Source organism: Camelus bactrianus, chromosome 16 (genome assembly GCF_048773025.1).
Source record: "Camelus bactrianus isolate YW-2024 breed Bactrian camel chromosome 16, ASM4877302v1, whole genome shotgun sequence".
Lineage (NCBI taxonomy): Eukaryota > Metazoa > Chordata > Mammalia > Artiodactyla > Camelidae > Camelus > Camelus bactrianus.
Window position 1 is genome coordinate 50,155,773 of NC_133554.1, and position 24,632 is coordinate 50,180,404.

General features: G+C 38.5%; 1 protein-coding gene across 1 annotated transcript in view; it reads right to left on the reverse strand.

The window, feature by feature from the left end:
- The window catches only part of ABCA9 (ATP binding cassette subfamily A member 9), a 54,023-nt gene that overhangs the window by 23,795 nt on the left and 5,596 nt on the right, over positions 1-24,632 (reverse strand). Inside the window, 20 exon segments of the mRNA XM_074343563.1 lie at positions 1,311-1,444; positions 2,099-2,265; positions 3,937-4,135; positions 5,308-5,427; positions 7,965-8,104; positions 10,197-10,287; positions 10,790-10,928; positions 11,393-11,512; positions 11,713-11,888; positions 12,288-12,398; positions 12,941-13,002; positions 13,700-13,868; positions 14,280-14,427; positions 15,315-15,500; positions 15,762-15,903; positions 18,841-19,067; positions 19,665-19,768; positions 20,343-20,507; positions 22,425-22,632; positions 23,969-24,070. Of these exon segments, the coding sequence (XP_074199664.1) occupies positions 1,311-1,444; positions 2,099-2,265; positions 3,937-4,135; positions 5,308-5,427; positions 7,965-8,104; positions 10,197-10,287; positions 10,790-10,928; positions 11,393-11,512; positions 11,713-11,888; positions 12,288-12,398; positions 12,941-13,002; positions 13,700-13,868; positions 14,280-14,427; positions 15,315-15,500; positions 15,762-15,903; positions 18,841-19,067; positions 19,665-19,768; positions 20,343-20,507; positions 22,425-22,632; positions 23,969-24,070 (2,910 nt within the window).

A 24,632-nucleotide genomic window follows, 5' to 3' on the forward strand; every position in this document is an offset into this window, starting at 1 on the left:
TTGACATTAAGAATGCTATTCTTTTAGAAATATTTTTCTCAGTATGCTGGAAACTAACCTGATTAAAACGTATCAAGGACTAGTTGGATCAAAGGTAACATCTGACTTTATTTTTGGCATGGAAATTATTCCTGAGAATTAACTCTGACAAGCTGCAAACAGTCCAACTTTGTGACACTTAACGGCTGTGATTTATACATGGAACACTCTCTTCTCGTCTTTTTCCATTTGTTGGCTGTAGGGATCTCTACCCAACTCCCACAGGGTCCAGGCAGGTAGTATAAATAAATGGAGCAGAATGGAGCTGTAGCAAATTGAAAAGTAAATCCTGACTCTGAAGCAACTGTTTCTGAGTTCAAACTGAAGACAGTCAGAATTGGCATATGGAGGGATTTTTCAAGAGAAGTCAGAAATTTATTCATTAACATTTTTTCATTGAAATACTGTTGATGTACGTACAATTTTATGTTAGTTTCAGGTGTACTGCACAATGATCCGACATTTGCATACATTATGAAAAGATCACTATGATAAATTCAGTAACCTTCTCTGTAGGGAAGCTAGAAATTTAAATCTGTATGTGAAATACTGCCCAACAAGGCAGTCCTTCTCAAACTTTAATGAGCATGCTAATCTTACTGAAGTTCAGATTCTAACTTAGTAGCCTGGCGTGGGGCCTGAGATTCTGCATTTCTAACAAGCTCCCACTTGATCCAGTGATGTTGATTCTGGAATCACACTTCAAGTCGTGGGAAACTAAGGCATTTAAAAATCATCAGACAGTTGGGCATAAATATTTATCTGAAGATTTGTCCTATTTGGGTAAAGGTTAGCTGGTAAGAATTGAGCTTTTTCTTGCCCATAAAAACCATGCGAAAATCTACTGTAAAAAAATTAAGAGCGATTTTTTTTTTTTGGTAACTGGAGCTGAAGTTTGCCATAGGTATTAGTCAGATTTCTGTTTGGAAGATTCATCAAAATGTCATGAGTTGAAATCCAATTGAGAATAAGATTGAAATTAATTATTGGGCCATTCCAATAATTGTATTCCATATACAATTGATAATGAGATTTAAATTCATTGTTAATTATAGCAGTGCACACAACTTAATGAGGAATAAAAATCACACAGCATTCCATTATACGTTGGAGGCTGTAGGCAAAGAATCGTGGCCCAGCATCTCCACTAAAAATAAGAAGTATCCCATTTGCTCGTGCCCAATTGGCCTTTCATGTCAGTTGATGTGTTATTCAAACTGCACATTCGTACTCCATCTTTGGTGGGATGCAGCAATCAGAGCCTGACGTACCCTGTCATCACCCGACACAGTGATAGCACCATTGTATGATGGCTCGTCTGGGCCGCTTCTAGTTCCAAAGGCGTCCACTTCCAAAGCTATGATCTGTTGCCTCAGGGAATGTATGAAGTCATCGATGCTTGACCCTACCAGGAAGGCAAAGATCAAAAGAAGCATAAATGAAGTAAAACAATGGTCAAATAATTTTTTTTTAGAACCACTAAATTTTTTTTAGAACCACTAAACATGTCACTCAAAGCACACCATAATAAGGACTCTCTAAGGATTTCCTTTAAAAGGTGGAATTGATGTTATGGGACTTAAATCCATTCTGATATCAAGGATATGACAAACTTACTTTGCCTAGAGCTGTCGCATTGACTTTTCACTTCTGTTCCTGTAAAAACACTACTTAAAATTAACATTTTAATCCTTGACCATAGTAATCTTCTATTGTCTTAGAAATTTGGAACAGGTTTTTTTTTTCCCCAGGGCGCAAGACTGTGCAGTCCTTAGAAAATGTTATAGAAAGACCTCGAAGATGAGTCAGTAACTGCCTTTCCAAATTCCCTTTTGCCGTTTTGTGCAATAAGCTTTAGTCTTTAACTAAACTTGCAAAATGTGTTTCTAAAACAAACTCTCCAACCTCGTATTGTTCATTTTGAAATTAATTTCCTTTTTGGCCTCATATACACTTTCTAAAACGTACAGAATTTATTTTTCCCTCGTGGTTTCTGTTGTCTGGTAAATTTTGCAATATGAACCAACGCTTAAACGCTGCATCACATCCCCGTGTTCACCTGTTTTACTGATGACCAGTAAGTGGGTCAGAGGTGCCTGAGGTGGTTGCTCTGGCGAGAGGAAGTACATGTTAGGAGACAGTCCCCAAGAACAACTTTTTTGATGTAACTCATAGAATAGACGTTCCAAAAGCTGAGGGCAAAAGCTAATGCCAAAAAGCAACAATCTACATGGAGAAAAATGTAGAAGAAAATATTTACCTATAGCAACTTGACTAGGGTTTTAAGTTTGAGCAGATAATGGATGTGATCATAGGAATAAATTGTAAACACTAACCAAACACAGGAACATGCACCCCCCCCCCCACCTTTTTCTTCTTTCTAAAATGAGATGGTTCCTATGTATCTAACCTTGGTCTCCCTGTCTCTCTAAATGCCTTCCTCCCTCCCCACCTTTGAACATGTCTTTAAAGCTCATGAAGTCAGCCAAGAATGACTCTTAAATCTCTCTCTCCAGTGCTCGCTTCTTTGTTCTGTTTCAGTCTTGCATTTCTTCCTTTTCTGGACCACTGCACACTGGCGTATCACTAACACCCAGACTCACTACAGCCTGAACCTTAGCCTCTCCTGTTCCCAATTTCTATAAATTACTTTTTCTCATTCACTCAAGCTCTGAAGCTCAAGCATTTCCTACTCATTTCCCTCCCTTACATCCCTTTACCAAATGGTTGAAAACTTCTATTTGTATCATTATTGCCTGCCTCCAAAAATTCTCTCCCTTACAAGCTTGGACCTTAATTATCCCCATCCTGACCTCTTTCACATTGTCCTAAATGTCTGTTTCCCTTGTCTCCAATGTCTACTATGTCCAAACCATTTTGCACTGTGGCCCAATTAAGTTTCTTGGCATTCTGTTCTAATTATGTCAATGGCCTATTCAAAATAAAAACTAAAACCTCATTAGTTCCTTATTTTTCTATAAAGTCCAAACTCTTTAGCTCTACTTAATACATTATCAAAATTATCTTTACTCTTTTGTACACCCTATGTTGCAATTAACTCAAATTCATAACAAGTCTTCCATCTCCTCATGTAATTCCACGCCCCAAACTGCTTTCTCTGCCGGATCTTCCACCCCCCTTTCTTTCCTTACTTAAATGCCCCATTTTCCTACACCAAATTGAAATCCTCCCTCTTGTAAAATTATTTTCTATTATGCGCCTTTTGGACATGATTTCTCTTGTACTGAATGCTACAGTTGACAATATTGTATAATTTTTATTATTTTTTTTTAGTGTACTTCTTTATTTAATTTAATTTTATTTTGTTTTATTTCATTTATTGACTTTTTTAGGGTACTTCTAACCACCCTCCAAAGCCGAATCTCATGTCTGGTTTATTTTGGTAAGTGTTACAAACATTTAACACAGAGTATCAGGCAGGGGTACTCACATGTATTTTTTAATGAATAAATACCCTGGGTAGAGAGAAGGCTTATGGAAGGAGGTATTACTCAACAAAGAGCCTGATGCTGTAGAGGAATGTGGGACCCATATAGTAAGTTTCAGATAGTGACGTGAATTCCTGGCTAAGACATGGTCTGGCACAGAGCTACTCTGGGGAAAAAGGAAAGTCTTTGGGATAGGACCCGGGTGCTAATTTCCATGCTTCTGAAAAACTACTTCAACCCTTTGCTTCTAACCTGCAGACTGCAAAATTAAAAGAAAAATCCCAAACTTTATCTAATTTAATTACATATCCACTAAAGCAATTAAAATTTGGTTTCTGTATTAAAAAGATCATATGTGGTTGCTGAAATCTATTTTATCTCAGTTTTTTTTCCTTGAATTTATTTTGAGTGCACTGATCAAACATACCTGAAACACTCATGTACTCACATGGTCAACAGAGTTCTTCTTTCTTTCTTTAATTTCAGGAAGCGAACTTTTGCCATTGCCCAGAGCTGCTGCCTCCAGAGAGCCATGCCGCTGACTGCACTCTTTGTTTCATTCAAGGAAGACAAAACTTGTTCCAGCTCAACAAGGCTTCCTGTGTCGTTTGTCCTATCACTTTGTAACTGTCCCCAAATTCCAATATCTATAAAACACAAAACCAGGAACTTGTGAAGCACCATTTTAGATGTGCATTATTTCCCCATGGGCATCTTTTCACCGAATGGAAGGAGAGAGCCTTGGGGAAGGATCAAGGACTCTAATTCAGGGCTTTACTAGAGCAACTACTAAAGAAAAAGGAACAGAGAAGAAAAAAAAAAAAGATATAATACAAGAAGAAAAAATAAGGATAAAAGAGAATATTGTATTTTCTTGAAAAAACAGTTCTGTGTCTAAAGCTTTAAAGGACTCAATCCTAGGGAACTTAATGAACAGAAACCCATATTTAGCCTGGAAAAAATCTATTTATTGCAAGAGACAAACTATTTAGTATTTTTGACCAAGATGGAAAAGTTAGTACTTTGCTTCTCCTCCAAAGAACATGAAATTGGTAGAGACAAAATTTTTAATACACCCATGTTTGAAAACTAGACAAAAGTTACCTCTTTTGGAAGAGAAGCCTAGAGAAACTGACCAACTCTAGACTTTTAGAAAGCTCTATAGCTTTCTTTTTATTTCTATTTTAATATATTTATTAAAAATTGAATATAATCACTACAAAAAGATATTAAGTGTATAACTTCAAAAGTGGATGACAGAGGGAAAGAAGGATCAAAAAGACCCCCCACTTTATCAATCAAAAAAAAAAGAAAGAAAGAAAAGAAAAAGGAAAAGGGCACAGGAAAGGGTAAACACAGTAGGTTGATAGTAAACCAGAAACAAAGATACATCTTAGAGCCATTAGAGAAGAAAGGCAGACTACTTCCCAAGGAACGGCAATTAGACTGACAGCAAACCCTTCAACGGCAACAGTGACATACAACCTGCAGTTCTAATTTTCTTTTCTCTATTGCACTTACATTCAAAGAATATTATATTGCATATTTGTTGTCTGCTCCATGAGGACCACATCTTGTACACTGCTGTATTCCACATGCTTAATAAAAAGCTTGGTACAAATTATGGAATTCAAGGTGGGGAACCAGCATTGAGAGAAGAGGGAAAGAAATAAGAAACCTATTTCCTATCTGCTGTAAGTTTCCTCAAGACCATATTGAATTATAGCACCTTGAAAATCTCATCATTTCATCATTCCAAGTATACTTTTAGGATAACAGCACAGAAAGGTAAAATTCAAGTTAAAAAATATTTTATTACCTGGTTCATCGACGCCTGATTTTCCTTCTAATTTCAAGAACACTTCATTCAGTGTTGTCACGGAAACACCGTAATTCTCAATGCCCTGGTTTGAACGTCTATCAAGATCCCTGTAGAGGTCTAAAAGCGGGCATAAAAATGCATCAAAATAATATAATTTGTAATGAGATTGATAACAACTGTATTTTTAAAAAATAGGAAACACTTGTGATCGGCCAAATGCATTCATCAGAAACAAAACTATGAAATAGACAGTCCCTTATGTCTAAAATAAACTACACAGTGTGCTAGCTTCCAAACCTTCTTGAGTATAAAAGCCTAAACTTTTATTTTTTCATGCCTAGAAAAATGTATTATATTTTATTTAATGTGTTTTTAAATGTTTGTTAGATGATGGGAAGCGTTATGGATGGACGGAATGCTTGTCTCCCCAAAACGCACCTGTGGAAACTCTGCTCCGCAATGTGGTGCTATCAGGAGGTGGGGCCTTTAGGAGAGAATTAGGATTGGATGAGGCCATAGGAGTGGTGCCTTCATGAATGGGATCCCCGCCTTCCTAAGAGTCACACAAGAAGTCTCGCTTTTGCTCTCTGCTCTCTGCTGCGTGAGGATGCAAGAAGTCAGCCGTCTGCAACCCTAAAGAGACCCCTCACCAGAACCCCCTGTGCTGGCGCCCTCACCCTGAACTTAGACTTCCCAGCCGCCAGCGCTGTGAGAAGTAAGTGTCTGCTTTCTGTGAGCCACCCCGTCTGCTGGCATCTGTTACAGTGGCCTGAACTAAGACAGGAAATGTTTAATTCTAAACCCTCATTCATTAAGGAATCTTTTCCAGAAAATAAAGATTTGTGCTTTCACATTAGGGATAAGTGCTAGGCAATATAGTAACAAATACAAACAAACAAACAAACAAACAAAAACCAACCCCTAAAGTTTATCAAAATAATTAGGTGCTGCAGAATCTTTTCCTGGCTTCAGTATATATAAATTGAAGGAAAGGGCAAAGTATGTAATCTTGAGTTCTCTCTCTCTCACTCTCACTCTCTTCTCTTCCAGCTTCTAACTATGGTATGAAAATTGCACAAGATCCTTGAAAGAGGGTAAGTCTTTATGAGGGATTTTGGAGGGTCATTTGGAGAGATTTTTTCCCTTTAAGATAGGGAATAATCCTTGGACAGTTCAGGAAAACTGAGAGCAGAATAAAGAACAAACTAATTTCAATATTGGGAGAGATTAAAGGTTTCTGTCTCAACAGTGTGTTAGGTAAAGAAAAACAGACATGTAGTCATGATTTCTAATGAGTTCTTAAACCCACCTACGTGCTGGTTCTTTTTCACTCTTTCTCTAAATTGTGCATTCCCCTTCTGAAATGCATTTAATAACCAGGTAATACTTGGCCCTGTGGGCTTCATGAAGTTTTCCGTCTCCGTAAACGATAACATATATCAAAGACATTGTGTGCGCATCTAAGTCTATCACTATGTCACTGACTCTAAGATGAGTACATTTCCTCATCTTTTAACGTATCTGAAGTGAGCACGCATCATAAATCCTAGTCGGTCACATTTTAAATGCCAGCATTGTTTCTTTCGGTTTCTTTCTTAGAAGCACACACCGAATTTGAGGGGGCCATAGACTTGGCAAAATACCACAGCTACTATGTGTCAAGTGGGATTCCAGGTGCTTTATTCATATTTAATATTTTCATAATAATTTAAAATATATTAAATCACCTAATGTTTATTAAAACTCTATAAAGTTAGTTCTAGTATGAGCCCCCTTTCACAGATGAGGAAACTGAGGTGCAGAAAAGTGACACCACCTGTTAGAGGTTACGGAGCTAGCAACAGCGCAGCTGGGACTTGAATCCAGCCAGGCTGGTTCTAGCATCTGAGCTTTCAGCTACTGTGTTCTGTCGCCCGGGGCTGTGTGTCTTCATCGGCCGTGAGTGTGGCAGGCTTCCTAGCCCAACCATGAGCAATGGCCTCAGTACCCTCCAGTAAGAGTTGGCAAAATCCCCGAACTCAATAAAGTAAACACATTTCTACGGGTTACACTTTTTTTTTTTTTTTTTAATGCGATCTAGCTCAGAACTCTTGGAAAACGGAACAGCACATTGGGAAATCAGATAGGAAAGCACTGAAGGCAGCGATCCTCCAGGTTTTTGTGCTTGCAGCAAAGTTGTGGATCTGTGAACGTCTGGCGGCATACAGGTCGATTACAGTTACTATGGAATTTTTCGATCATAATGTTACGTCACAGTGTTTATAAAACCATCTACATATTGTGTGCCGTTCCCTTCGCTCCCATTCAGTACTCTGCCACTGTTTTCACAGACCTTTTCTTGCCAGGACCACATTCTCATTCATTCTTGAAACAAATTTCCCAAACAGCCCAAATTTTAGTTTGATGCTGCCCTGTATCTTTTAATTGCACGTGTTGCAACTTGAAACATATTTAGTGTCTTTGTGCCCCAGTTTACTCATAAGTGATGTGGGGATAATGTCAGGGGCTAAAATTGGAAGTGACCTTGGGGATATTAAATAAATTAATGCACAGTGCCGTGCACTTAGCAAGCACTAAAATGTTAGCCATCATTCTAAACACCACTGTTAAGTAACAGCATTATAAATCATCCTGTGGTCTCTGCATTCTGTTACCTGGAAATTTGCTTGTCCTTTCCAAAGGCAAAATATATACCAGCTTTTCTTCACTTTGTGCTGCTAATTTGGCATCAGGGATGTGCTGTTTAACAAGCGATGTTGTACCGTCTGGGTCGCACATTTCATTCAGATGCAAACTGACATGTAAGAAGAGTAAGTTAAAGCTATTTTCATCCAACACTATCTCTACAAACAACCGTAGGGTGTGTTTGTCACTTAATATCAATGAGGCAAAAAAGCGTAATCTAATAGAAGAAGCAAGACTAAGTATTAATTTAGTCCAAGCTGTCTAGTCTACACAACACGCAGATCATTATAGGATTATTAGAGACAGGTAAGTTGACTCAAGGATTGTTATTTGGAGAAGAGAGATATTTGGCTCCATCGTGGCTGGGGTCAGGTGGAGGGGAATGCCCAATTTTGTCTCTGTCTATTCAAAAACTCAATGATGAATTCTCCCTTTGCCGTAAAGTCTGAGTTCTGCAAAAACTAGGGTTTGACCATGATAAAAAACAAAAGCTAATTTGGTCCAGTCACCACCCTGTCCTGAGGATCCATGTTCCAGAACTCTGGCTTCATGTCTATGAGCACCAGTTTTCTAACTTGTGACATGAATGAGTACTCAGCTCTCAAAGAACTTTGAAAAGAGAATAAAATAAAGTATGTATGAAGTTGCACACGGGGCCTTGCACTGGGTGAACCCTCAGAATACGTTAGCTAATTTTAGCATATTTTTCTGTCCAAAATTTATTCAAAGCTGGTCTGTTTTCTGGCTGAGAACATATCAAGTTCTTCATGAAATCACTGGACGTTAGAAACCTCATTATTAGTCATGTCCATTGAAATTTACTGAGGCTATAGAATGATGAGGGCTTCACAATTCACACTGATGAGACAAACCTAAAAACATCAATTGTAGATAAAACTATTCTGTGTTTACAAGGCCCTGTGTGAATCACCACCCAGGATACCAAATAGGGAGAATGTAGCACCTTCCCTAAGGAGCGGGGAACATAACAGTAATATAAAGCAGCGTATTAGAGAAGAAGTAGGGCAGAGAGAAGTTGAATCAAACCAGTTAAGCCCTTGGCACCTGGTCAGATATTCATTCATCATTTTTAGCCTCAATGGCAAAGTAGGTCTTCTTGCCTCTATTTTATAAATGAAGTTATTGAGGATCAAAGTTTATTAAGTTGCTCAAGGCAACAATTCAAAATAGTGTTTTCAGGGCCCCAGAAAAGAGGATGCTTATTATTAAGGAAAAGACATTCAAAAAGACTTTCAGGAATGGCTGGGATTTGACAATGGTTAAAATGGGTTGGAGAAAGACATGTCAAACAGATGTCCTCCTCAAGCAGAGACAGGACACTCAACTACGGAACGTACCCAGGGAAGAGTGAGTGGTTCGTGCTAGTTGTGTGTACTTATCCAGCTAGGTTGTACCGAGCAATCAAGATGGAACGGTCGATTAGGTCAGGGTAAACATGGGGAGGAAATAAGGAGGGGACCCATTTCACCACTGCGCATGAAGTGACCTGAATCACTTTTTAAGAAATATTAATACTTTAGTGGGAAGTATAAGGAGCAATTTATATCACATCTGAAATCTTGGTCCAAATATTCTACCACTCATAAATGAGGTGAGATTGGATGGATTATTAAAACTCCCTGACACGTCAAAGGAACATAATAATACCATATTTTTACAGTTATTTGGAGGATTAAGTATGATTATATGAGTATCTTATATGTAAATAGCTTATCAAGTAACTTCAGTACAGCTAACATCTAATAAGTGACAGACATTACTTAACAGTGATAATAATTATTATCAGAAAGAAAAGGAGACAAAAAATAAGGAAGAAAAGGAAGTCAGGGAGAACAGACTGGAGGCAATTGAAATTGCCAGGATCAACAAAAAATAAATATTAGGAATAGGGTAAGAGAGAGGACTGGAATATCATTAAGTTTCTCTTAGCAAATCATGTGTTGTGAAAATAGTTTCCAAGCATTTAATTTAAACTTAGCTTAAACATTCTTATATTCTCAGTGTTTACAGTCCCACATACCCTTTTCTAGCTAAGAAAGAGAACAGTTGTGGTGTAGTTCCAACACAGCCCTCTTGAAATGAACTTACTGTGTTGCCTACACTAACACACCGACACTGCTATCACCTGTCCCCAACATTCCCAGTGTGTTCCAACATGTTCCCAACAATGATGGTTATACCTTAAATGGTAGCCGATGCCCCATTTCTTCTTCAGGAATAGAGAAGAACCTGCACACTTCAGCCTTCCACTGGATATAAACACCTTCCTATCTAAGCAGGAAAAACCAAATAAATTGTATTAAAGGGTTATCCTTTCACTATTTATAAGAGAATAAATCCATTAATAAATAATGTATTTTAGAAGCCTGAACCACTAAAAGAGATGCATTCTGGTTCTGGTCAAGGTAAGCCACTTTCTTTGTCATCCAGTAACTAAAATGATATGTTAGTTTATTCTTTAGTCTATTTAGAAAATTATCTTGCATTGAAAGGAAATTTCAAGCCAACTGGCATTCACACTGCATAAAACATAGTGTATCTTAGAGAGGATGCTATATATTTTACAACCAGTGAGCTGCTTTGCAATAGGATCAGAACACTCTCATGGGACAATGTACTCGGGGATGCAGGCATCCCGATGGATGGGAGAACAATCCTCCCGCCTTGGCTCATGGCGGTGACGTGCATGGCAGCCGTGCTGGGACACATCCATACAATTCCATATGTGTCCCTAATTTGTCACTAAAATACGTGCGAGAAAACCAAGAATCACCAGCCAGGATGTCAGCCTCATCCATGAACTGGGTACTGAAGAGAATTACTCTGTCTGATTTCCTCTCTTTCAGGAGGTTCCACACGTGGTGTCTTGAAAGAGGATCTGATCCAGCAGTTGGTTCGTCCAAAAGCAAAACCTGCACAGTAGGAAAGCACACAAAAGTGTTTCCTCTTTTCATGCAAAGTTCTTTAAAAAAAAAAAAAAAAACCACCTATATAGTGGACTCTTGAACAGCATGGCTTTGAACTGCACGGGTCCACTTAGAGGTGGATTTTTGTCGCTACATACTACAGTAACACACAAGCCCAGGCTGGTTGAATCTGCAGATATGGAACCATGAACACAGAGGAGCCATGTATACAGAGGGCTCACTCTAAAGCTGTACCAGGATTTCTGACTGCGTGGTGGGTCAGCGCCCTCAAACCCTGCATTGTTCGAGAGTCAACTGTACTTGTACAATTTTGAGGGGGAAATATTTTTGTACTTAATTTTTCATTGTAACTGTTCTCCTACATTTATCACTTGCAAATTAACCGTGATCAAATATAGTCGTTTCACAGTCCTCGATCTGATTTCGCCAGTAACTTGAGTTCAGCTTACCTGAGGATCTCCTAAAAATGCAATCCCCAAAGTTAGTTTTCTTTTTTGTCCACCGCTTAAATGTTGAGCCAGAATGTCTTGAATATTTTCCATCTCTAAGTCCCGTAAAACTCGTTGAACCTAACAAAGTAAAGGATATTTAGTCCAAAACCCAGAATGTTTCTCTTAAAAATGCTATCATTTTGCTGTTCATCACAAAGGATTTTTTTTTTTCGACCTTTAGAGGATGAATCATGGAGAAGTCACACCGATTCATTTAGAATATTCTAGCTAAACAACTTCATTTTCCTGGTTGTATGACATCTAACATGCTTATCTACCTCTTGCGCCACTTCATGTGGCTGAATCCCTTTCACTTGGGCAAAGAGCCTGAGGTTTTCTCTCGCGGTGAGAAAGCCAAACTGCACGCTGGGTTGTGGACAAGCTCCAGTGAGCCTGCTGATCGTTCCTGGGTCGGCCGTTTCTGAAAGTGAGTGATTATAGATGGTGACCGAACCTAGAAGGTAGAGGGTCAGCATCAAGGTGACGTCCCATGCTTCATTTAAGATACTTAAAGTGGAAAACAGTGTGCGTCAATCATTCGAGCCCTTAGACGTACTTTCCCTGTCAGGAATACCGTACACTCTGGACTGGTTAAAAATTTAATGTTCACAATATATCTGACCCATTGGAATACCCATTAGAAAGCATAAAGCTACTTATCATGAGATACTTCAGCCACAAAGATTTTCCTAAATAAATAAAACATAAATCTGTAAAACAATAACTTAAAACTTCTAAAATTTTCCTACTAAATGCCCGAGTGTGACTAGCAGCCAGTGAAATTAATGAGTTCATGAAAAGCACAGTTAACTCATTTGCCCGTGTGCTTGCCGTCGGATGACTGTCTTCTCACCTAATGTTGGGGCCAACAGTCCACTGAGCGCATTTAACAGGGTGGTTTTCCCAGCTCCACTGCGACCAAGGAGGGCAGTGATCTGGCCTTCATGTATGTCAAATACCAGACCTGGCATTGTTTCAGAAAATTTACACTCAGAGCCTCTATAGTAACTGGTACATTCTCTGAAATTTTTATAAGTTCTTATTGCATGTGTCCATTTGGTTAGCAATATTCAAAGTAAAATCCACCCCCCTCCCCAATTCTTACTTTTAAAATTGCATCTTCTATGATACACATTTTTATAGGCTAGGATTGCCATGATATATTATTATGCGATTAACAGGGTTTTGGTTTTTTTTTGGATAAAAGCAGTTTTGTCATTAAAGATAGGCTGACTATAATAAACACAGCATTAGGATTAGAAAGTATGATGAGTTGAAAATAATATGCTATCCTCTGTCAAACGCATTAAGATATCCGTGGTGCAGCCAACTTCCCCAAATTGCTATAAGATCTTTAAATTTACTTGGAAGAAAACATAATGTATCCAGATAAAGGAGAGCCATGATATCTGGGGCGTCTGTTCTTAACCCCTACCAAGGCAGGACAACAGTGAGGCACAACCCCTACATCAAACCGCTACGTCAAATACGATGTTATTTCATTACCTTTCAAAGCTTCTACTTTTGCATGCTTTCCTCTTCCATATTCTTTCCTAAGATTTCTTATTCTGCAAAAAAAATAGGAAAATGTTTTGAGCCAATTGTAGAGGTGGAAAGAGAACTGACTAATCAAGTCATTGAGGCTGTCGGGAAATCCGGGGGCTCCTTCCCGACACACGGGTTCTGGGGGCCTGGCGGGGGGGAAGGAAGGGGGTCTCACCAGAGGCAGCATCCGCGATCATTATGACAGATGAGTGTCTGCCATAAAGGGAAAGGGCAGAGAAAAGCACGAAGAAGAGAAAGAAGAGACAATGAAGAAAATGGAAATATGAAGATGATCTCTTTATTGACAGTTGTTGTTACATCATAAGATATAAACGTAAAAGCTGACAACGCGAGAAAACAAAGTGCGAATAAGAATGAGTGTTGCGGAAGAGTCTGTGGCCATACCACCCCGAAGGCGCGGGGTCCGGGAAGCTAAGCAGGGTTAGGCCTGGTTAGTATTTGGATGGGGGACCCGCGGGAAATGCTGGGTGCTGCAGGCTTTATAAAAGCAGCGGGAAGGGTATAGCTCCGAGGTACAGTGCATGCTTAGCATGCACAAAGTCCTGGGTTCAGTCCCCAGTACCTCCATTAAATAAATACATTGATAGAGAACGATGTTGCCTTTCACGAGTGTAGCAGTCTGGGATGTAGGTGGGTACAGATAGATCTATGGTCTCTGATTCATTCTCCATTTGCAACACCATGTAATATTTTTATTACCTAACGGCTTCTTTCCCATGGAATTCTGGAGACACTGGTTCAAAGGGGTCGCTAGTTGAAGAATCTAAATCTGTCTCATTCTCAAGGGCCGCGTGATCAGCCCTTTGGTGTTGAAACCAGAAAGAGGATTTCAGGAAAAACCAAGGCGAATGTCGACGTCCATATTCAGCTACACAAACAGGAGGCAGTTAAACACTGGGTCAGTCACCACTTTAAGGATTATAGTCACTGTAGACAGGATGGCACGTCAATGCAACTCACTGGGGGAGCATTTAGAAATTTCGAAGATCCAGTATCAAGCACGAGCATTCTTTAACTAGTTCTAAAACAACCACTAACATTATAATTATCCTTAATCTCTTGCAAGCGACTCCTTTTAAAAAGAAGCCACCTAAATCGTTACAGTAGAAAAAGATCTTAGAAAGTGATTCTATAAACAGAGTACAGAATACCACTAGGTTCATTTTAGAAATTTTGGGGAAAAAAATTCTTGATAATTTATATTTAATATGTTGCAGACAGTTATTTAAGAAATACAGCGAATGAAATTGTGTTGAATCACAATCATGTTACTACTTTCTGGGCAAAATTTTGTCAAAATATAATGTCAATACCAAATAGAGAAAAGCATCAAAAACCAGCATGAAAAGAGTTGCTATTATTAGGTACTGGTTGTTTGAAGAATCCAGAGGGATGTTAGAGTTCCTATCATAGTCCAAATGTGTAAGCTGAAAAAAAAAAGAGATACATGCATGGACTTTAAAAAAGATAAATAGAGCATTAAGAATGATCATTGTCTTATTTCTGCTAGGCACTGGGATTGAAAAGATAAATGAGACACAGTTCTGGTCTTTACAGAGCTCTAATCTGTTGGAAGATACAGCAGTGAAACCACGTAACTACAAAGCACTTTGGGAAGGTGGAGAAGGCAGGTGCTGGGTAAGGGTTCCCACAGGCAGCAGCAGGCAGGTCCTCTAGGCAGAGGTGAAAACTCAAGGGAGGTGGTATATGAGGTGGGCTTCCTATAGGATTTCATCAGGCTTATGATGGGGAGGAGGAGGGCATTCTTGATGGGGACATGTCTGAAAGTGAAAACACGGAGGGATGCAAGTACCTCTGCACTTGGGCCGAAGACAAGAGTAACTTCCTAGTGTAGTTAAGATACAGTGAGTTTATGTGTGACATAACCTTTCACTTTGCATTTGATAATTATGACATCATAACTTATTTTTTCTGAGACGAGGTTCAGTTTCATATAGAACTGGCCAATCAAAGAATAACAATTTATTTCTAGGGAATTCCTGGTTTTCAAATACTTGTGACAAGACAAGGGGTCATGTTTCCTGAGCATTAAATTCGATAAATGTGCATTGGAGCATCCCAATAAAAGTAAAAACTGATCCACACCGATGACGGAGTATCAGTCTATATCAGACCTAAAAAAAAACCCTAATTATGCTGAGAGAGAAAAAGTGAACCCTCTCCTGTCTCTTCAAAGTGCATCTTTACAAAAGTGGATGGGAATTTTAATGTTTAGCACGTGTAGCATGAATTATGAAGAGGGAATCCGTTTTAAATGTTCTGTAAAAGATGAAATAGTTACATTAACTCTTACCTGGGCCATTCCAGCAGTGAAAGCAAAAGGGCTAAGAAGACATAAGGTCCATTCCAAAAATGCAGGAAGGTGTCTGTACAGAGCAGTGAATCCCAGACTCCCCCAAAAGACAGTAAGAAGAAAGACAGCCAGCCCAGTAAGGGAAGGTTTCTTCACCAACACCCTCATCAGGAAAGCTAACATTATCTGAGAGGAGAGAAAGACTTCAGGTAGTATATAATCCTCTGAGAATGATCAGTGTCGTGATAAAAAAGAATTTCATAACACAAAAGTATATTTCATCTTTCCCCCAACCTTTAGATACTGTCTCATGCAAATACTCAAATACTGCAAACAGAACAGAAGAGGGTGAGCAGAATCAGTGAGACATGACTTGTAATTTCTCTGAGAAACAATCCCGAGAGAGAGAGAGAGAGAGAGAGAGAGAGATTACATTAACCAACTCACCAAAGACATGCCATAGAGGAGGAAGAGGGTGAAGACCACCATGAAGCCAGTTAGGATGACAACTGGGGCGGATTTTACAATCAGAGCCATCAAAGTGGCCATAATGAAGGTGAAGCCAGAGTACATCAAACCCCAGGAGAGCCTGGCACAGAAGCAAAGCATCAGTTCAAAGGGCTGTTACTCCATCACTTGATTCATTCCTTTTTTTTTCCAGCCAATGATTTGTGAAGCTTACCATATATCAAGAATAAAGGGAATTCAACAGCTAATAAATCGGAAAACTTCTCTGCCCCTGAAGGTCATATTCTACAAAGGACGGTAGGCAATAAATAAGTCAACAGGGAAAATAGGAAGCTAATTTGAAAAGAAGAAATAAAGTGGATAATATAATGAGAGCAATTGGGAGATGTTTTCAGGGAAGGCATTTATGACGATTGATTTGTCAGTTCTGGACTTCCTCTTTCGGTAATCACACAGACAACATGGACAGGAAAAATAGATGATGAAGCAGGAATCAGTGAACTCTTTCTCTGAAGAGCCAGAGAGTAAATATTTTAGGCTTTTCAGACCATAGTCTCTGTTGCGACGACTCAGCGCTGCCTTCGGAACACAAAAACCGTCAGAGACAACATTTACGCGAGTACGGCTGTGTTCCAGTGAAAGTGTATTTGTAGACACTGAAATGTGAATTTCATATACATTTTTGTGTGCCGTAAAAATATTACTGTTCTAATTTTTTAAACATAAAAAGCCATTCTTACTTTGTAAAAAAAAAAAAAGGGACTCTGTATTTTGCTGTTGACACAGATGATAGATTATAGATTCAGAAACGCACAAAGACATAGGGCATAGATAGATACAGATACATAGGTGGATGTGAGATAAGTTTTTCTTGCCATCAGTTCCAAAGAATCAGGAAGAAAGTGCTTCATAAGGGAAAGAGAATAAACCCTCCCATCGTCCACATCAGGGTTCAGGCTTTCTCTGCTACATTGTAATGATTATGATCCTGAGAGGTAGTTACTTAAAAACCTTAAACTTTAAACTTCCTTATCTCCTACTGAAAAATAATAAGAGAATGAAATGAAATGTTGTATTTTATGGATTCAATATGGCAACTTGTTCATAATGGGTCCAAAATGAACACTAAGTTTTCTTCTATTTAAAGTAGAAAATGCCATCATGTGTTGGGAAGTCTCACCGGATTGTAATGATTCCCTTTGCACAACACACTTCCACTCACCTCACATTGTTCATCTATCTTTGACCTCTCAACATGTCTGTAATTTCACTCATATGCTGTACAGAGTGTCACAGCCTTTTCTTTCTTTTTTTTTTAAATTGAAGAATGGTTGATTTACAGTGTTTCGGGTGTACAGCAAGGTGATTCAGTTACACATATATATTTTTTCAGATTGTCCACAATAGGTTATTATAAGATATTCGATACAGTTCCCTTTGCTGTACAGTAGTAGGTCCTTGTTGTTTACTTTTTACATGTAGTTGTGTGTATCTGTTAATCATAATCTCCTAATGTATCCCTCCCTCCTTCACCCCTTTGGTAACCATAAGTTTGTTTTCAATGTCTGAGTCTATTTCTGTTTTGTAAATAAGTTCACTTGTATCATTTTTTTAGATTCCACATATAAGTGATATCATGTGATATTTTTCTTTGACTTACTGCACTTAGTATGATCATCTCTAGGTCCACCCATGTTGCTGCAAATGGCACTATTTCATTCTTTTTCATGAGTCATAACTTTTTCTTGGGGGGGGAGTCCTGATTTTTTAAAAACCCTTCCAAATTGGATATATTTGGTTCATTTTTTTCAAGTATCATGTTGGCTACTTTTCTCTGACTCTTTGTACATTTGCAATATCTTTTAAAATACAGTGACTAAAATGTCCTTCAGTATTGACTTAGACAATTTCAATACAAAAAGAGACACCAAAAAAAAAAAAAAGCCTCCCACTCTAGACCAAACCAAACCACAATCCATTTTCTCCACTTCATACTCAATTTAGTGAAAAACTCTGAAGGAAAAATAAATAACTTTGGTTTACACCAATGGCAATATGAAAAATGTGGGGTCTTCCTACTCACCTTAATAGCGTCTAACATTTTTAAAGGCTATTGGGCATATATCTAGTTATTCTATATATCTTGTTTAACACTGAGAATATTATCACAGTGTGTAAAAGGCAAATTCTAACCATTGCTTTCTGACTCCAGAACTCACTCTTTCACTATTATGTAAGCCTCAAAAACATCCCTTGGCTGAACTCATTAAAATTTTTTTGTCACTAATTGGGGATTTGATCCTTGGCTTCTTAACTTGCATTTACTGCCCTCTCAGGTGTAATACTTCCTAAAGTTCTATCAACTGCTATTTAATGTCAAGTGTTTAATTTTTGTTAAGCTCAATATAACACACCTTAAGTACATTCCCTTCTTTGATCTGCATGACCAGTGAGACAGGTATCATCACCAGTGTTTCACAGGAAAGAAAACTAAGGTTAAAAAGAGATGAAGTAACTTGGTCAAGGTAGTAGGTACTAAATGCTCAGCTGGAGATGACCCGTGGCTTCCTTCCTCCCAGGCTTGTGTTACTACCATCCCGCTATTCCTCTGCCAAGGAAAGATCTGTGCTTAAAAAGCGTAAAACGTTCTTTTTCTTTGGTGTCATAGAAGTGATGACTCACTCAGTGTGGGGGCAAAACCACTCACCCTTTCTAATGAAATATCTGAAACACATATTTCATTGGACATACAAAACCTCAAGCTGTCGTATATGAAGGTTCACCCAGATATGGTACCCAGATGACTAAGAGTCTTCATTTGTATTGGTTAGTGACCTGGGTTCCAATGATCTACAGCATCAGGCTTTCTTTAATTTAAAGAAAGTAAGAAAAGTTTCATTCACCAAGCCCATAGGTCCATCTACTCCACTCACTTATAATGTGCTACTCTATGAAAGCATCAAGTTTAAATATGATGCTCTATAGGTCTAGGGAGCCCAGCCAGCTAACTTGCTCTGTTTATTTATGTTGCGTGATGAATCACAGCCACGTGATTTACCAGAATGCCGACTCTTGAAGCCCCATCATCGTCATCAGTGACTTCATGTATCGTCTTTCTAGTGTAACATTGACTGATAAATAATATATAAATGCAGAAAAAGAAATAATGCAGAAGAAAATGAAAAAATCCGTTGTCACTCCTGCTTGGGCAATGAAGGGTAATATCTTCATATTTATGCCAGTAACTGACATCAGTTTTTCCATCACTGAATGATTTGTTGCGATCTTAAGGAAGACATCAATGAACAGACTGTTATCATTAAGCTAATTATAACCTCACACATTTCCCCTCAATTATAAGAAATTACATGCATCCCACATTCAACCATATATGCCCATTGTGATCTGTGCCCTTGTAGTTCCTGAAACACTCTGGCTTTTGTCTTCATTCCTTAGGACAACCCTACTTACCACCTGCACTGAAACAAAATCCTACTCATGCTTGAAGTCACAACAGAAATGTCACTTCAACTGGTAAGTCTTCTCTGACATTTCTCACCAGAGTACTTTCTGCCTCGTTGTTTGCCTGGCACATCATTTACAATTCCAGGATAGAACCTAAACTCTAACTGTAACTATTTATCCATAATTTTATCCCCTGACGACCCAATATCCCTGGAGAAAAGTGCCTGTGTGTGTTCTACTCATTTCCTGATCCTCAGTGCTTAGCATAAGGTTTACATAGAGCACTTGTTCAGTATATTGTGCCAAATTAATTAAGTGGATAAATTGATTAAATGATAGACTAGGACAACCCATTCTATTACCATCCATTAAGACTGAATTTACAATGCAATTAGTTTCCTTTAATTCAATACTCACTTCTACGATAGCAGCATTAATAGCGGCTTGAAAAGCTACAAAGCCCTTCTCCCAGAACACTGAACTTTCACACGTGATTGTCTCATCCATTACTTGACAATGAGCTTTAGGAAAAGAAGAAGACACGCATTAGGATGAGACGGGACAGTCTCAGTTACAGGAGAAACCAAAATTTCAGATGCTCCAAAATACACTTCAGGTCCACAACAATGTAGTGGATGGTAAGAATTCTCAGGGGAGGTTTGTAGCGTTTACCCAAGGAGAATACACCAGAGCTGCTTTATTAATGTTCTTAAGACCAGTGCTCAGTAATTTCTCATTAAGTCTGATAATTCTCTCCATTAGTCAAGAATGCTTTGTTGAGCTCTTCTCTTTTGTTGCTTGTGTCAAGAAAGCACTATTTTTATTTTATTTACTTATTTTTGATGATTGGGAATCACTGAGCGAGAGCCTTTTCTTTAGGTTTTTACTTAGAAGTAACACAGGAATAATAGCAAATATAATTTAATAAAAATCTACTTAAGAACAGAGGCTTCACTAAATAAGAATGAATCTCATGTATCTTCACAGATTCAGAGTTTATCTTGTGTGTGTTTGCATAAATTTCTCTTATCACACATGTTTCCTTGTGGCTAATAACATAATCGCAAAAAAAAAATTTTTTTCCTAAGAAGTTACCTGAATGGTCTCTGTGTTCCTTCATCTTGGGGATTCTATCTCCCCAGAGGAACTTCAAATGATACAAGAAGGTATCATTAAAGATGACTCTCACTGCGTCTGTAGAATAGTTTAAATCCAGCTCATCCATGCTTTTTTCATCAGGCCACCCCATGATAGTTCTTCCTGCCACGAGAAAGAAGGGAATAGCTAAGTAAGAAGATTTCCACGTGCGCCAAAGACAGCATGTCGTATTCAACTACGTTAAAGCTATTTGATGCTAAAGTTATTTCTTTACTATAGGCAGTGCTGGTCCTAAATAAGAGATTCACACTTAGAGGGGGTCAGTGGGGGGATTTTAATGTCCCAGATAAAGTCAGAAGTGTTGTGTGGCAGTCACTTTTATCACAAATAGATTGTGCCTTTCCAAATGAATTAGTTAACTGGTAATTTGAAGCACAAGGAAGTTGGAATAATAGCAATGTCGATGCATATTTAAATTCATGTACACACAGGCCCATCTAAAGTGGAAATATATGTTATAAGTATACACTATAATTACATTTCCATTTGATGATGGTGTCAACATAGCCAAACTTCCAAAAGCAGCATAAAATTGTGACACTTGGAGACTGTTTCCTCGAACGACTTTGCCTGTTCTAAAATATATCAGATAAATGAATGGCTGACTGTTACTGACCAAACCCAGGCCTTTTAACCCATACAATTTCTCACAGTCTGGATTCTGCTGAATCGAGGCTCCTGGTGCCATTCAACATGCTCCTTTGTCCTCTGCATCTCCTGCAACCTGGCAGCTGCATTCAGAGGCTGAATCAAACTCAGGTCTAGTCCTCTTGGCAAGACTGTGGGTGGTGGTGTGTGGGTTCATCAGAGAGCCTCTGTTTCAGATTGACTCTCTCTCTGAGATACTAGCTGCCTTGGATGCTCAGTGCCTGGCTCCATTAATTTAGTGGGAAATTTCAAAATGGTCGTGTTCTCTTTGCATCATTTCTTTTTCACTTATTAGTAGAAAGTATTTATCAAGCAGTACTCTCCATCATCTCCTTGGTTATCCAACAGTACAGTTCACAGGGCATAAATGCTGGTATTTCCCCTTTATGTAGACGTTATCACATAAGAACTGGCTTCCTATCCTCCTTCAAAGGCAAACTTCTTTTTTCAATATCATTATGAAAGCATGGATTTAAATCTACGTTGAGTGAGTTTCAAATCACTGCACTTAGTCTTGCTGGGGCTCAGCGTAAGCCAACTCTGACCAGTGAGAGTCTCTTCACGCTGACTGCTGACTCCTCTGACATCACGTAACCATTCTCAGTGGCTTCCTAGCTACCTGGAACGACAGGGTCCCTCACCCTGTCAAGTTCCTGTCCCAGATCTCTTCGTCGCCTTTCTTCCTTCTTCTGCCTGTGTTTCAAGAACACAGGGGTAAAAGAGTTCAACTATTCCATACTTCCTTATTCAGCGTTTCCCACGTTACATGTATAACAGCCTTGGAATAACATCCCAATACTGCACAACCAGTACAACTACTGAAGGTGTCTTTAGCTCTCGTCCTCAGGTTGGACCTCTCTGCTTTGCAGGGGCTGCTGGGCTCTTATTCTCTCCCCTGGTCCATCAGACAGCCTGTCGCTTCCCTTTGCTCTCTCCCCACCCCCTGACATTTTATGGTTCAAGGAAACACCTTGTCACTTAGTTTTGTTGTAAGTATTGCCCAAGGTTTCTTGGTTTTGCTGTTTAAATTCTCTCTCAGTTTTCATATGCGTATTTGAAGAGATTAAAAAACCACGCTCTCACCACTGTCCAGTCTTCCCAGAATCTTCTCACAAACATACATTTGAAAAATCCTGGACTATCTCATTCTGATATGGACTGTAGTGAGGATAACCCTTTTAATGTAAAATTTCCTAAATAGGAGACTAATAAATAGAGCAAGAAACTCCTGATATTCAAAAGGAACATGTATCAATGTTGGTAATTAAATCTAGAGACTTGAACATTTAACACAGTTTATCAAGGAAATCTCAAAACGAATTTGTGTGTTTTGCAAATAAGGAAGTTACCATGAGCTTCTAGAGAACATACCTTTCATAAATGGCGTGGAAGCCACTTTGTTCATTATCTCCTGGGTTGTCTTGGATTTAGGAGCAAGTGCGATAACGTAATTAGAATCATTAAAATCATCTACACGTCCCAGATCCACTGCAGGCAGTTGATGAAAGTCATTAACTTGGTGTAAACTGGAGGAAAACAGGTATGCAAACAGTACTAGAAGAAGTGAGAAAAACCATTCCTGCACATCATGAGAGAAAAACAAAGCAAATCAGTAGCTGTCCAACCACAGATTAATCACTCACAAACAATTTAAACCATTTAATTCTGTTATGCTGCTTGGATTCTGTTTTTTCCCTCCCTCTCAGTTTTTTTGTTCTTTATTCTGCACTTTTTGAAATATGGCCATTGTCCATCAAGACAGAGCTGTAGTACTAATTCCAATTATAATTAAGAACCTAACTGTATCATACTTTAATGCAAGTGTTAAAGGCTGGATTGCATCATGAACGGCCCAGGGATATACAGTTATGTTGAAACCTGAGTGATAATGATAAAGAAGCATTAGGTGGCATGAAATAGATACCCAGCTTCCACAAACAGGAGCAAGGTCATATGTTTATCTTCTATGCTGAAGAAGATACTTCCAAAATATTGCTTCAAAAAAGGAATGTTAAAAGCCTTTGTCATTGTGGCAACACTCTGGATCTGGAAATGCAACAGAATGCATTCAAAGTCTAGCGGGAAGAACACACTTTGTCCAGTTACACTTCTAAACACATGGCCTTTAAAAGAGGTATAGATCTTATTCGCCAGATGATCTTATTTTAGCTATATTTGTTAGTCTATTTTTACAACTATATCGATCTAGATAGATAAACTGGCAGATAAAATATTTATATTGAAAAGAGATAAAAGATTAGAAGTAAACACCAATACCACTGAAATATCAGTATTTTATAAGTGATCTTAACTTACTTATTACACTTTTCTGAATTTACTAAATTTTCCACACAAATCACATGTAACCATTCTGATCATGAGAAGAAAAGCACCATCTTAATAGAAGCAAAAGTTCAAAGCCGTTGTCCTTTCCCGTTTGCGTATGTGCTCGTTATTTCTTTCAAACTGACATCATCTCTGTCCATAGTATGATGGTGTGGAAGTGCTGCCTGTTGTCTTTTGAGTGTTTTTTTTTTTTTTAAATTCTGGATGAAATTCTGCCTCTCTTTGACTTTACTCCTGACTTTTTGTATTTACTCCTTTATGAGATTCAAGTGAGTTCAGATGTTACTTGTTATCTCTGCAGCATAAAGACGTGGCTTTATTTTTCAGGGAATTTCTGAATATGAATTTTTTCAAAATGCTTCCAGTAAGACATATAATCATGATATACTTTAAAGGAATCTTATTTGAAATAATAGCAAAGTCCAGAATTTGAAAAAAAAAAATCCAGCCTGCTAATTAGAAATAGAATATAAAAGAAACATTCAACAATGAAGATAAAGTGTGTGCGCTACCCAAGAAAATACTTTTTCCTTTTGTAAATACGAGAAGACATACGCTCCAAACCGTACCAACAGGGCCTCTCTTTTCATCCTCCATTTTTTAAGAAAACTCTTGCGGAGAAGGGCCCGCGTTTGCTGAGCCACGCTGAGGTGTCTCTTACTCATTAGGACCTGTTTATTTTAAAAGGAGAAAGTAAAGGAAGTAAATGTGAAGGTCTGGAATAGAAAACATTTTTCAATCCAACCAAAAAGAAACATCACCACAGCCGTTTCCAATTGCGTGCGTAGCAGAGAAGGAAGCCAAAAAGCTGAAAAACACATGAAGAGACATTCAAGCTCAGCACTGAAAGAAATAAAAATCAAAACAATTATGAGATACATGTAATTCATACTGGTTCCCTCATTGGTCTGACAAGAAGTAGAGACCTTACCAGAGTCAAATGTTGTCCCACAACTTGGCATTGTTCAGTTTTCTAAGGGGATAAAGGAGCCTTATGTACTGCTAGTGGGGGAAGACTTCACCATTTTGGTGATTCATTACCAGTTCATTACTACTTAGCAGCATCCTGCCGTCAGTCAGTTCTGCTCCTGGGTATGTGCGCCAAGGAAATTCCTGCTCCGGTCCACGAGGGGACCCGTACAAGGATGCTCATCATGATGTAGGCTATTGCAGCATGGAGCTGTCAAACAAGTTTTAATGGATACAGTCTGTAGAATACTGTATAGGATTCAG